We start from the raw sequence: 15,843 nt of genomic DNA on the forward strand, positions 1-15,843 counted from the left end.
TAAGTGAATCACTGCAATTGTTAAGTGAATAACACAGCTCCCTCCATTGAACGTGCTTGTCAGAAGCTTCTGGGAAGGTCGCAGATGGCATTCATGTGATTCTGAGGTGCTGCAGCTGTCATAAATACATGCCAGATGCCAAGATTTCTTTTTTTTTTCTTTTGTTGTTGTTGTTGTTGTTGTTGTTTTTACTTTTTTATCTATTGATTGGGAAATATAAAAGCATGAGAGGGTTCGTAGGAAAAAAACAGAATGAAATCTACCAACTGTAAAAATATTTAGAACTTGGGGGGAGAAATAAGCTGAAATAAACATGGTGACAGGATTTATGATAAGGCAACTAAAATGTTACACAGGATTATTGAAACTTGGTATTTAACTGTTGTTAAGCAAACAAAATTGTTTTAACCTAACGCTTTGCAAAGAAAGATATGTTGGGGAAAGAGGAAATCAAATGAAATTAACATATGGAATATAGATTATAGAAAGTAATTATTAAGGATTGCCTTATAGATGCTACCCAGACAACATGCTGTTTTACAAGGATTTATGTTATGTTAAAAAAATTTAATTATATATATATGTATGTATGTATATTAATCTTTGTTTAGTGATTGCCTCATTTAGTGAACATTTGCAGTTACAATGGTGATGAAAAAGCAACTTTATGTCCACTCTTCACATTTATGACCTTTGCAGGTCTGTAAAGCAAAGGTGAACTAAAGTAAGGCCTTAAGCATACTTGCCATTTCACTAAACCACAGCTTTGCTTAATAACAAAAATGCTGCTGCTAGTTGTGGTCACTAGATGAGGATTCCTTGTATTGCATTGTATTTCTAACCCATCTTCAGCAGCTATGTGAATACACTGAGGAGAACAGGTCATTCTCATGATGAAACGGACTACTTTATAATTCACAAAGCCAATTTGTTATTTGGAAATGTGCTAGAATAAATATAAATGTAGTCTTCTGAGTATAGCTCTAGCCTTTCCTTCTTGATTTTGCTGTGAATATTAATTGACTTTTTCAAAAGCTTTCTTTGCAACTTCACTTATTCCATAGGGATTTGAAGGTTTATCTCAATTTCTCCTGTTCCTTGTAGCACTTTTGCAATATCTCTTAAGCTGGTAAACTAACTCCATATTAATTTCCATGTAGATCTTGATATTTTGAAATTCCCTCCTAGAGCAATAATGAGCAAGCAGCCCTTGGGGTTATATCAGCTTATCCCTAGCATTAACTTGAAAGATGCTCAGTCAGGAAAAAGCAGTCAAGATTGCTCATGTTTTAGTAATGTGAATAATATGAATTTATTTTAGCTGACTCATTTCGTATTTTCCTCCATCTGTGTAACTGAGGCTGTTCAGTAAATCTGAATACAATGTAAATAACCTAAGAGTTACATTGTGAAATCTTTGCAATTTTTTCCCCAGACTCAAAATGTTTACAAACGATTTCTGATTAGAAATGAAGATAATCATCTGATCTTAGAATATTAAAGGGCTTTGTGGATCAGGCAGGTAGAAAGGATTGTAGCAGATTTAGTCTGATCGGTGACATTTGTACTCAGGCAGCATAGCCAAAATTTAGTTACTTGGACCAATAATAATTTGATTTGGAGGGGGGGGCGAGCTTCTTGTTTTAATTAGAATATGCTCAAGTTACAATGATTAATCATCTTCAAATATGAGGTCATCTTTCATCTTTCTTTTGACATGATATATGTCATTAGCAGTATTTATTTATATTTCACATTTCTTAACCGTCCATCTCCCTTGGGAGTGTGTGTGTGTGTGTGTGTGTGTGTGTGTGTGTGTGAATAAACCTAATTAGTTTATATAAACTCTAAAATTCTAAATTACCTCATAAAAATAAACACAGCACATAAACAGAAATGTACACACCAATGTATGTGTATATGTAGGTATGTGTGGGTGAGTGTGGGTGGGTGGGATGAATACTTTGATGTAGTACCATTTTCAATGACTCTAAACAGAAAGGAGAAAGCAATTTTAGACAATGTAGCTAAAGAATCACAAAAGTATTATCCCAGCAGTACAAATTTCTGAAGGGGAAAAAAAGTCAAGCCCAATTTAATATTTATCTATCCTGCAGAAGCTATAAAAGCTGTATAAAAAATAGTCTTATACTGCCACTTGCAGGATAGTTATATTAACTGCAAGCAAACTACAATTTAAAAAAAACATTCATTCGTTGAAGGTATAGCACTCCTACCTATGCAGACAGTGGAGTTTATAGCAATTAAAAATACAGATTATAAAATTATTCCTACTATTAAAATCAAGCAAAATTGAAGTCAGTGCTGTTTCATGAAAATCAAAATAACTGGCAAAGAAATGGGCTTTTATAATTTTCCTAAATGCTGGGAGAGTGAAACCAACTGCACTTTGCTAAGGAGTGTATAGTGCAGCCTGGAGGCCATATCATAAAAATCTCTCTCCAGTGTATTGGACAGACACGCTTCTGGCAGTAGAAACATGTTCAGAGGACCTGTTTTGGTGATCTAGGTTACTGGGCAGATATGAAATGGGACATGTGGATCCTCACATAGTCACACCCAATGCCACTGACTACTTTAAAAGTCAAGTTCGGCACCTTAAATTATCTTCTGTATGCAACTGGTAATTACCGCAGGTTTTTCAGTTCAAGCATCATGTACAGTAAGCCTTGTACCCTGCAACAATTAGCAGCCTGTCCAGTGCATTTTGTATCAACTTTAATTTCCTGAAACTTTTAGAGGACAATTTCTAAAGGCCAGGGCTGGAGTCAAGATGGGAGGTAACTACAAGAAGGATAATTAAGTTTGAATGGCTCAATATTGCAACTGGTGTTTTTGTTTAGATGTGTAAGCAGTTACCAGAGTTTCCACCTGCAAATCTAATGATGGCCGCAGTTCATACTGCCACACTATGAACCTGTTGTATCTCAGAGACTGCAAATCCATCTAACATGGGCTTCATCTCTGGCTCTAGTTTGCTCTTTACAATAGTAACTGTGTCTCATGAAAATTAATTGCCCAACCAATCCCTGTTTAAACAAAACTTAAAGATGTTGTGTCCTTGGAATTAGATTAAAGAGTTTTAAACCTAAGTGTCACACGCATATTGACAGCAACTCATTCTAAAACTCTAAATGATTGTTCCAGTAGTCCCATGTCTATGTTAAATAACATGGGGCTCACCACAGTTCAATTACCTAGGTGTTGCACATTCCTTAACACCACCTTTTGACACACCCCAACAGGAAGGACTGGGGCACCACTGCAAAACAATGTCCTTCTCTGACAACATACAACCATGATTGATTAAAAATTAAACCCATAAAGAAATCCAGGAGAAGAAGGACGGTTGCAAGAATCAAGCCAAAATATAGTAGCCTCATCTCTCTCTATGCACTTGATGCAAAAGCTGAAAAGAATTTGTATGTACAGAACAAGCTGTTTCCTGTCCCAAATCAAGGTGAATCTTTGGCAATCAACCCTGTCTGCAAAAAAAGTGAGGAAGATTGCTCAGAGCTTTCAGTGGTTCCAGTTTGCCTGCCACAACTTCATGATGAGGAGATGCTGCAGAGAACATAAAAGTCCCTGTTGTCCAATCCTAACGTTCTATGATCCACTGAATAGGATCATAGAATAGGATCATTGTATCAATAGAAAGGTAGGATGTTTTGAAGTTTAAAGTGAAACAATAAAATACTTTATTAAACAAGTGAGTAGTCCTCAACTTACAACAGTTCATTTAGTGACCATTCAAAGTTACAACGGCACTTAAAGTGACAAGACAGTTTTTCGCACTTATGACAGTTGTAGCATCCCCATGGTCACATGATCAAAATTCATACACTTGGTAATTGACTCATATTTATGACGGTTGCAGTGTCCTGCCATACTAACTTAATAAATGCAATGATTCACTCAACAACTGGGGCAAGAAAGGTCATAAAATGGGGCAAACTCACTTAACAAAGATTTCGCTTAGCCACATAGATTTTGGGCTCAGTTGTGGTCTTAACTTGAGGACTATGTGTATATGAAATATTTTCAAATACATAATAAAATAAACTTCCTAAATAAAAACATATTACTTCATGTGCAAAGATTGTTTTAATTATGGAAAAAATAATCTAAGAAATTAAAAAAAGAAATCTCCTTCAGAATACTTAAGGAAAACTGTGTAGCAGAAGGCCTGTGCAAGCAGTTTTGAGTTAAACAGGCAACACAAAGTTTATTAAGGAGACACACATACTCTGCAGTGTTTATAAGTAGATGGCAGTTGTAATCAAGTATATTTAAAGCAGCAATAATTACTTTCCTGGCTTCTGGCGTGCCAGTTGCTTCAAGATATTCGACATTTCTGACATACCCATGCCAATTCCCCCTAAAATAAAATCGTTTTTTGTTGATCGTGAAATGAAAAGAATACCATAAGCCAGATATTGTTGATTTGCTTTCTTCTTTCAGCTCACCAAACAGAAAGTGCAAAAAGAGGTATTGAATTTAAAAGCCCTGTTATCTGTAATGCTGAGATAATAGCAGTATCAATCGTCCTGTTTCTCAACAGCTGTGACCATGCTTGCTTATTGCTTAACTTAGATTTGGGAACTGAGGGATGAATTATGATCAGTGCATACAGAAATAGATATATTTCAGGAACAAGAAATTGAAAGAGAAAATCCTGTAGATCAGACATGTCAAACACAAGGCCCGGGGGCCGGATCCGGCCCGCGAAGTGGTTTCATGTGGCCCGCGAAGCCATCCTGGATTCAGTGAGGGAACGGTCCCCGCTGCCTTGGCCCTGGCCCAGAGACCCTCCTTCTGCCAGAGACCCTCAGATCTGTCCCACTCCTGCCCAGGACCCCATAAGCACCCTTGATGCCAACGATGTAGAGCTGGCCATGCCCACCCAGTAGGCTATATGCACTCTAACCACGCCCACCCAGTAGGCCACGCCCACCCTGGCCATACCCACCTGGCCCCCTGAGGGCAACCGCAGTGCTGATGCGGCCCTCAATGAAATTGAGTTTGACACCCCTGCTGTAGATGGTGAGGCAAGCACTTCTTCCATTAGAAAAACGAAACCCTCACAAGATCTTTAGAGCCACAATAATGAGTGGAAAATAACATTTTTCCTGATTTCCAATAATCCCAGGCAGAATCAGAAACACACATATATATTCAGCTGATAAAAATAAAACAAATGGGAGAATCTTGTGATATCCATCATCTCTTCATTCAATCACAAAGTTTTGCAAACTATTAATATGTAAGGATCTTCTAGTAGCATTCAAATTAAATTTGCTAGCAGAGACATACCAGGGCTATGGAACAGGGGCACGGCTTAATCAACCAATTCCTGAACTTAAACTGAGCTTGTGCAATAGTGTGTCACACTCATTTTGTCCTGATTTTACCTTTGTCCTTTCCATGCAGCCACTCCAGGTTACTTAAAAACTATCAGAAAGAAAACCTTAATCAGTTGTAACTTTCTTTTTAAATTCCCCCCAGCCTCTATTGACATTGTAACAATGCAAACTGCTTTTCTCTGCAATCACCTGAAGAAAAATCTGAAATGTTACAAAGTGACATTTGACATATTTAAAAATGGTCTACAATCCATGAGTACACTGAAAAAACATTCAGTTCTAGGAAGGCACCCAGGAAGGTGGATTATTCAGATTATGATCATTGTAGACCATAGATCAAATCCAAGTTGCTCTTCCATAAACAAAAAAAAAATCAGGTTTTCAAATATTCCAAGTAAAATTTCACAAGCTTGCTTCTAGTGATACTCAGAGGAAGTCATTACAGCAGGAAAAGTTCGTGGAGATCTGTGAAATACCAAGTAGAAACCATAATCACAGGGCACAATTTAAGGCATTGGCGTTTGAAGTTTAATAAGTTCTAATCACTTAAGGCCTGATTATCTCAGTAACCATCCCTTCCCTGTCATGAGGCATCAAGAGCGGCAAAGAAGTCCTTTTGAAGATGCCACTGCTTTCTGGGTTCCATCCTTCCTAAGGCACAACAGGGCTATTTCATTCCTTCATCCCATGCTAAAAAGTAGTATTATAGCAGTTTTGTTACAGTCACAGATCAATTATTATGAAAGCAGGGCAAATATCTAGAAGGGTGTGAGCATTTATGCACAAAAGGTAAAGATAATAGAACAGTAAAATTCACAACGATATTTTAAGTGAAATGGTCTTTCCTATAATATGGGTCTATTTGTAATGATGGCAGTTAAAAGGCCAAGGCCATCAAGTCCCCAGACAGCTCTATAGCAATAATATAGGATTTAGCTACTTATTTGGGGGAAAGGATCCCAAGTCTTTTCAGATCCATGGCCCAAAGAGCATCTTATGGAGGTAACAGGAAGAATAGAATAGAATAGAATAGAATAGAATAGAATAGAATAGAATAGAATAGAATAGAATAGAATAGAATAGAATAGAATAGAATAGAATAGAATAGAATGGAATGGAATGGAATGGAATGGAATGGAATGGAATGGAATGGAATGGAATAGACCAGGGTTAGGCAACCTCGGCTCTTTTATGACTCATGGACTTCAACTTCCAGAATTCCTGGCTGGCTCAGGAATTCTGGGAGTTGAAGTCCATGAGTCATAAAAGAACCGAGGTTGCCTACCTGTGGAATAGACCTTGGAGGTCTTCTAGTCCAATCCCCTATTCAAGCAGGAGACCCTGTATCATTTCAGACAAATGGTTGTCCAGTCTCTTTTTGAAAGCCTTCAGTGATCGAGCACTCACAACTTCTGAAGGCAAGCTATTCCATTGGTTATATTGTATTCTGCTTCACAGAAGGCAAGGCAATATATTTCCCATCTAAACCTACTCAAAGAATATACATTCTTCAAATACGTACTTTTCATCCCACCCTGAGTATATCTTAAAACCGTGGTATTTCTTCAACTAAATGGACCCCAGTACATTTCCTATCCAGAACCTTTCCTGCATCTCATTCAGTGTCTGACCATCAGTTCAGAATAGAGCTGGAAGCGACCTTGGAGGTCGCTGCTCAAGTAGGAGACACTAAACCACAAGAGTCAAACTCCGGACCGCTCCCGATCTGCGTTCATTTCGCCGGGACCTGAAAACCTGGCTTTTCGATCTATCTGGCCTGGACTGAAGGGGTTTTAGCTTTTTAACATTGTTTTAATTGTTGGGCTTAATTAATTTAATTTATTTTAATTTATATTATCTTTTATATTGTATTTTATGCTGCCCTGTAAACCGCCCTGAGTCCTTCAAGAATAGGGCAGTATAGAAATTTAATTAAATAAATAAATAAACTCGCTGTGTCACATGATGTGTCGCGACGTATTGCAACTTTTTTCGCATTGCCAAAGCTGAGGTGGGCGCAACCTCTGAATGATGCAACTGGCCCTCAGGCCTGCAGTTTGACACCCCTGCACTAAACCATTTCAGTTGGGTGGCTGTCCAGTCTTTTCTTAAAAATCTCCAGTAATGAAGCATCCACAACTTCTGAATGCAAGTTGTTCCACGTTAAATTGTTCTCACAGTTAGGAAATTAGTCCTTGATTCCAGGTTAAATTGCTTCTCTTCTTGAATAGTTTGCATCCATTGTTTCTTGTCTTGCCCTCTGGTGCTTTGAAAAATAAGTTGACTCTCCCTCTTCTTTGTGGCAGCCCCTCAAGTACTGGAATACTGCTATCATGTCAACCCTAGTCCTTTTTTTTTTCTTTAGATATTTTGGAATGTTCCTTTTTTTTTAACCAACTATTATTGCTTCTGTTAAAAAAAATGACTAAGAAATTCCTACTTCAGCAATGTTATTAAAATAGTTTTTACTTTCAGTTTTACTGCATGGTTTTCAAAGTATAGTTTAAAATAATTTCCCTTTTTGAACTGTCCTTTTGATCTTTATTTCGCAACCAGAAATGAGTCAAATGATGTCTGCAATGATACAAAATATTCTATTGCCAGGGATCACAGTTCAGATTCTGGATAGCTAAACTATTTGGGAATGAAACTTTATGAATTAGTGGGTTTTTATAGGTTTCATACAATGATTTCTTCCATTTCTAACTTTTTTTTTCTGATCAGTTCTGTAAGATGGGAAGGACTATTGCTACACAGTGTATTTTGATCAGCAGGACAAAGACCTCTTTGCTTGGAGACATGCCAGTTTTCTGAAATTCTTCACAAATTACAGAGCAAAGATCCTTAAGTACTAATCTGCTGTTATTACAGGAAGCCCTTAGAACAGCATTTCAAAGGCGGACTCAGGGTTTACCTGTTTTAGGATGCATAGACTTGAAGAGTGAAAAAGATCAGAACTAAGCCTATACAAAGTATCCTGCCATTCCCTTCTGTTACACAGATACACACACACACACACACACACACACACACACATACATACATATGAACAGACACAGAGAAAGAGCTGATCATGGAAAAAAGATTTCCAAGGCAGGTTCAGATAAAATGAAGTTTATTTTCCAAAAGTGACGGTCCCACATACAAACCCAAACCCCTCGCAATACACCGAGGCTTCCTTCACACAACTTTTGCTATAGTGTCTCACCTTCCTTTCACCCTGCCCTGCCTGCAGTGAGGGGAGAATAGAATAGAATAGAATAGAATAGAATAGAATAGAATAGAATAGAATAGAATAGAATAGAATAGAATAGAATAGAATAGAATAGAATAGAATAGAATAGAATAGAATAGAATAGAATCTGGAAGGGGGGTCTTCTAGTCCAGCTTTCCCACCCCCCTCAAGCAGGAGAACTTGTATCATTTCAGACAAGTTGTTGTCCAGTCTCTTCTTAAAAACCTCCAGCGATGGAGTGCCCAGGATTTCTGAAGGCAAGCTGTTCTACTGTTTAATTGTCCTCACTGCCAAGAAGTTTCTCCTTAATTCCAGGTTGCTTCTCTCTTTGATCAGTTTCCAACCATTGTTTCTTGTCTTGCCCTCTGGCGCTTTGGAGAATAATTTGACCCCCTCTTCTTTGTGGCAGCCTCTCAAATGCTGGAACACTGCTATCATGTCACCCCCCTATTTCTTCTTTTCTTTAGACTAGCCAAAGCCAAGTCCCGCAGCCGTTCTTCATATGTTTTCGTCTCCAGGCCTTGGAGGGGGCTTTTGCGATTAGGCAGCGGGAGACTAATGGGCTTCATTAGCCTCCCTCCAAATTGAAACCTTCCCGTCCCAGTCCTTCGAAGGGAAGGCGACCTTCACCTGTTGAAAGCCATTCGCGTCAGCCCTTTGGGGGCGCCAAAAGAGGGTGCCCCCAACCAACCGGCCTCCTCGTTCCTTTCCCTCCTTCCGCGCCCTCCCCTTCCTTTCCCTTTCCCTTCCCCCGCGAGGGCGGTTCACTTGCCTCTACCCCGCCTTCCCTCGCCTCCTTGGCTCTTTCCCGCCTTGCCATTTGCTCGCGAGCAGCTGAATTTCTTCCGGCGGGCTTCGGCTGGGTTCGTGAGATTTGACGGGAGGGCTCGGCGAGGAATCGACGCGGTCTCCGCGCGGGAGTCACCGGCGGTGCGGGGCGCACCGGGGGCGCCGTGAGTACCCACAACCCCAAAAGCGCGCGCGCCCCGGTCCGGGTCCCCGCTGCCTGTCCTAGCCTTAATCCAGCAGCAGGAAAGGCAGCCGGCCGCTTAATAAAGGAGAATCGCCAAGCCACCTAAAAAAAACGATGCGCCGAATTTCTGGGCAGGGAGGGAGAGGAAAAAAAGCAGGCAGGCGGAGTTTTACGAATTTGGACTTTATTGGATATGGAGAATGTCTAATTTAAAAATAGGAAAAGCCGCCTCTAGGCTCGTGTGTACTTAACTCAGAGCCCAGAGGTTGTCCCTGCCTCTAACACGCTTCTCTCACCCTACCCCAAAAATGAATGCCGGGAAGAGAAGCGAGGATGTTTCTTCTGAACCAGGATACCGTATGAAATGGTGCAGGATGTCCCGAGACTCCCCCCCCTCTCTCTCTCTCTCGCCGCTTGACTTCTCTGATAGATAGCCCCCCCCTCTCTCTCTCTCTCCCCCCCCCGGTACTTTAACGTTTGCATGCTCCGAAAATCTGCTTCCAAGGACGCGTGTCGAGAAATCGGCGTCGGAAGAGGGAAGAAAATTAGGGAAAGGTGAATTTGGAGGCCATTCGGTTTCATCGTTCTGATTTGGTGTGAAAGAAATGGCAAGAGATAAGATTCTTGAATGGTGACTTTCCGGCAAAAAAATATATGCCGAGTTGCATTTGGCTGTAACCCTGTGCGTTGGTTTGTGTTTGGAAGCCCACAATTGGCCACACCGCTGGAAAGAAAGGGAGGGGGAGGCAAAGTCGTTTGCACAGGCAACCTAGAAAATGAAATATGAAAGCCATAAAACAGATTTTTCTCTACCGAGTCCCGGAAACTGGTAAGAGAAGGGCACTGCAGAGGAAAGAACTGGAGAGGCTAGAAGCTGCTGTGCTGGCAGAATCCGGTGTCCGTGTTAACATCTGGAAATGACTGGGAAAATGATGAAATATCTCTCTTAAGTTACATGCAAAAGATGGCTGCTCTGATGAGGAGGCTGCCTCAGCAATAGGCATTGTCCACAGGCTGTAGTCTGTTGCTAGGTTACATCGGGATTTGTCTTCCCCACCACCACCACCCTCCTGACATACACCATGAACATAAATGCATCTTGTTGATGTTTCTGATCCCCGATTCCCACTGGTGCATATGCTTCTCCTGATGCATTGTGGGGAAGCTACAGGGAAATCTGCTGATGCAGTTAAATGGCAGAACAAGCAGATTTCAATAAAAAATGGAGTGACAACATTCTTCCTCCCCCACCCCCCAGCACACACATGCACACAGGGAGAGACCCTCACTGTATGTAATGGTGTGTAGTGCTGTCCTTATCTCTCAGCTCTTACCTGGGCTTTGAACTGAGACTGGCTGAGCCATTACACACAGAATAGTTTTGCTCTGTTGATACACAGGGAAATGCAGAACTCCCATTTTCAGAACTCTGAGTGATACTTTTACCCAAGCTATTGTTAAGGATGGTGGGGCTGGGAGAGAGTTCTTCAAGAAAGCAAGTGCCTTTGGGGCTTTCAGTGAACCTGCAGTGGAAACTGTTGCATATCCCTAATTATCCTTGTGACTGTTTCATGTAACATTTCTAGTGTTACTGAATCATTTATCTGTGACATAATGGCCAAAACTCTTCACATTAGGAGTGTTGCATCCTTGTTTGTTTTTTCTCCTTTTGGTTACTCCAGAAATCACTGTGGTAACAAGGAAAGGTCTCCATGATGAGCTTCAGTATCTTTCAGTCCACAAGTAGCTTACTTGGACCTAATTAATTTACCATTCTGCATAATAAAATTTGACTAGATAAAAAAGGTCATTATTCCATCCTCGCCCAGTAAAGCAGCCTTCCAATAATAATAATAATAATAATAATAATAATAATAATAATAATAATAATAATAATAATAATAATAATAATAATTTTATTTATATACCGCCCTTCTCCCGAAGGACTTAGGGAATTGTAATTCCTAATATATATATATATGTATATAACCCGATGAAGCTGATCATCAGACTGTTAAATTTTCCCTACAGGCTGCTCTACATTACTGCAGGCTACTTACAACATCTGATGTATCTAAAATATATTCTGTGGTCTTCTGATAGAAAGACAGTAATGCAAGGAACAGGCCTCTGAAATTTTAATCATCATTATCAACAATAATATCTATACAGAAAAGTCTGTGTTTCAAATTTTGAATTGTCCAATATTATTATTATAAAGGTAAAGGTAAAGGTTCCCCCGCACATGCATGCTAGTCGTTTCTGACTCTAGGGGCCGGTGCTCATCTCCGTTTCAAAGCCAAAGAGCCAGCGCTTGTCCGAGGACGTCTCTGTGGTCATGTGGCCGGCATGACTAGACGCCAAAGGCGCACGGAACGCTGTTACCTTCCCACCGTAGTGGTCCCTATTTTTCTACTTGCATTTTTTACGTGCTTTCGAACTGCTAGGTTGGCAGAAGCTGGGACGAGTAACAGGCGCTCACTCTGTTACGCAGCACTCGGGATTCAACCCGCCAAACTGCCGACCTTCTGATCGACAAGCTCAGCATCCCAACCCACTGAACCACCACATCCCTTCCTGTTACTATAAAGCAATGCATAATTAATATGCACAACCCGATTTCAAAATTTTGCCATACAGGAGTATATTTCACTAGAACTAAATGATATAGAAAGGAATAGGTGATTCACACATGCTCTCTCTTTGTTTACACATTACCTTTCTTAAATTCAATAGTACAGGGAGTAAGGGATTTTGTATTCAAGACATGGTGCATCACAGCAGATTTCTTATTTATTTTTCATTATTAAAGAAATTTATATAACTGCCCAACTTGTGCAGGTGAGTTTGGGGAGTTTAATTTTTTTTAAAAAAACCCACCATATAATAAAAAACCATCCCATCTCTTCCCCACCCACCCACCCCCCTACCTCTTGGCAGCAACAACACAAATTAGTCTTTTGATCAGTACTCAGATCCTTTCCTGGTACTCAGGCATGCTGACAAAACTATGTATTACAGACGTTACTAGACCATATTTACATGTATAACTGCAACTAGGGGAGACATGTCAAACTCAAGATGTCACATGATGTCGTGCAATGTATCGGAGCTTTTTCACCATTGCCGGCAATGGGGTGGGCATGCTTTCCTGGTGACACGTCCAGCCTGCGGGCTGACAGTTTGACACCCCTGATCTAGGGTCTGTTCAATGTGCATATGGACGATTGCTTCTTTCAAGCAGTCAGTGAAAGAACACTTCAAGGTTCCTTTGGAGGGATGCACCAATTGATGTATGGTCAGAATTTCTATAAAATAGTTGTGTGGGAACATCGTACGTTCAACCTAATTCTACTTAAAGAGGTGTTGCTACAATTTCGTTCAGGTTAAATACAGTACATTATTGATCTGTAAAGTCTTATTTTCTACTGGACTTTGCTCAAGATTTGTCTCTTATTTTTATATTTATTTATTTTTGCTATATCTCCCTCTCTCTATATAATGCATTTACTGTATACCCCATCTTTTCAATGGACAGAGAAAGGTCTGTTCTCAATTCATCCTCACAGCAGTACTGTGAAATAGATTGAGCACAGAGTGACTGGTTCAAATCTTTGCATGAATTTCTGGATTCAAGTAGGGACTAAAACTGAATCTACCTGATCCAATCATTACATGGCATTCTACTGTTTGTATTTTATATCTTTTCCCCAAAACTCTCCTGCTGTTGATCATTCCTAAAATTATGCTGAGGAAAAAAGTAAGCAATAATATTTTTTCTTCCATAATCTTTTTAGCTATAGCAAAAGCACTTAGACTTAAATCCCACTTCATAGTGCTTTACAGCACTCTCTAAGCAGTTTAGAGTATCAGCATGTTGCCCCCAACATTCTTGAGTTCTCATTTTACCGACCTTGGAAGGATCAGAAGCTGAGTCAACCTTGGGCCAGTCAGGATCGAACTGCTGGCAGTGGGCAGAGACAGCCTGCAAAGCTGTGCCACCACGCCTTTTTCCCATAAGCTTTTTGAAGGGAAATTGTCCTTATGAATAGAATGTGTTAGAAAGATCTACTTTATAAAACTTCTTACCCCATAGCAAAGTTAGATTCCCCCCCCAGGCCCAATTATCTAATTAAGATCATTATTTTCTACCTATTTTGTGATTCCTGTTTCTTCATGACTTTTGAACAATTTCTGATCAGGACTGCTGAAAAGGGAAGCTTATCTGTGCATTGGGATCAGTGGGCTGCAAAGTTAAACCTCCCCCCCCCTTCCATCCAGAATGATCCTAGGGGTGTGACGTGATTATCCTAGATATGATAAGAAAATGACAAGGGTTAAAAACCACTCATGTGATCAGTCTTGGAAGCCCTGATTTGTGTTTCTACTCTAATTTGGCTTGTTTGCCATCATCCACATTATCAGATAACCATATCTGATTGGCTGTACAGCCTTTGTTCAGCACATACTTTTATGATTGCCTGATACACAAGAAAAAAGGATTTATTTATTTTTTTAAGTAAGCAGTGGGAAAGTTGGGAAACAGCACCAGCAAATATTACAGTGAATGAAGCTTTTCAATAAGATCTTTGTATCCCTCTCTTTCAAGAAAGCATCTTTGGCCTAAAAATTAAACCAAGCAGAACTTTGGCTTAGCCTCAAAAACTATGAATATAAATTTGGTTGGACTTTTAAAGTACTTTGCATGGAATATTAGATTAAATAATAAGATTAGTAAATTGGATTAATGCAGAGTTTTAAATGCTGCTTGGGCAATGAAGACAAAAGCTAAAGTGAAATGATCTAAAAACAGATTACCATGGAAAGTATGGCATATATATAGTCTTCCTATCTGGTTTTCAATCAGGCTATGGCAATATATCATAAAATAAGAAGAGGAATGATAGTAAATGAAAACTTTTATATTAAAATGCATTAGTATGTTTTTCTGCAGAAATCTTAGTAGGGATTCTGAAAATGAATTTGTAATATAATAAATAGATATTCTAAATCAAACAGAGCCATTTCAAAATTAGAATACATTCAGTGGGTGGAAGGAGAGTCAGGCTATTTGCTAGTTATGCTCCAAATTCTGCATGTTGTCTGATTCTGCTCCACGCTCCAACACAAGATCCTAAATGTGGCTAAGGATCTAGGCAGATAATTATCAGAGCATACTAAAGCCACATCACCACTCCCCTTCTTTTGTCAATTCATTTCTATAAATTTTGCTGCTGTATTTCATCCCGTTGCAATTGGTGTCTTGTTGATAGGAAATTCTGCAGCAAGTGGGTGGTGATTGAATCTTGAGGGTAGTTTCAAAATCTGGCAGTGAGGAGCACAGAATTGCTCCACAGAGATGCGTTTTCATTGCATTTGAGTTCTAACAAGGCTTCAGAGAGCTGGGAGAGATGCATTTATTTTTTTTAACCAATATAAGAGAAATAAAAATGTCAACAACCCTGAAACTAAAATTCACTTCTCTCTCTGTTTTATATTCAGTGTTCTTGAAAAAATGTCAGGAGATATACCATTAAACATCAACATCAAAGAGCCACGCTGGGATCAAAGCACATTTCTTGGGCGCGCTAACCACTTCTTCACCGTAACTGATCCTAGGAATATATTGTTGCCCAATGAACAATTAGAAAAAGCAAAAAAAAATGTGCATGATTACAGGTATGCCTTGGGTTTTTCTTCCCCCAGTTTTATTCCACTTCCTCTAGATGGGTAACAACATTCTGGGAACACTGTAATAAGATCAGAGAAATCATTTGACTAGGGAAAGCAGCCCTTTTGTAAGTTAAAAAATGTACTTTTTAGAATTGAGTAATTAGGCTTCGGGAGTCAGGAGTTAATGTTCGGTAAAACAATGCTTTAGGAGAAAACTGGGAAATCGTGACTCCCAAAATGCTAGTGTTTTCACATTAGAATAATTTTGGAGGTGAAAAGGAAGCACCAATTAGAAGTAGTCCTCAACTTGCGACCACAATTGAGCCCAACGTTTACGTTGCTAAGTGAGAAATTTGTTAACTTTTGCCCCCATTTTATGACTTTTCTTGCCACACTTGTTAAGTGAATCGCTGCAGTTCTTAAATTAGTAACCCGGTTACTAATTGTTAAGTGAATCTGGTTTCCCCATTGACTTATCAGAAGGTCACAAAAGGGGACCACATGACTGTCGGACACTGCAACCATCATAAATGCGAGTTAGTTATCAAGCATCCAAATGTAAATCATGTGACCATGGG

The 15,843-nt window shown here is 39.6% G+C and overlaps 1 protein-coding gene across 1 annotated transcript in view; it reads left to right on the plus strand.

Moving 5' to 3' along the window:
* The first annotated feature begins 9,509 nt into the window (after positions 1–9,509).
* Positions 9,510–15,843, plus strand: part of SFXN1 (sideroflexin 1) — a 40,236-nt gene continuing 33,902 nt past the window's right edge. Inside the window, exons 1-2 of the mRNA XM_081320708.1 lie at positions 9,510–9,572; positions 15,095–15,271. Coding sequence (XP_081176834.1) covers positions 15,108–15,271 — 164 coding nt within the window. The 5' untranslated portion in view covers positions 9,510–9,572; positions 15,095–15,107. The remainder of the gene's footprint in view (positions 9,573–15,094; positions 15,272–15,843) is intronic.

The sequence above is a fragment of the Vipera berus genome (assembly GCF_964194415.1).
Source record: "Vipera berus genome assembly, chromosome: 2".
NCBI lineage: Eukaryota > Metazoa > Chordata > Lepidosauria > Squamata > Viperidae > Vipera > Vipera berus.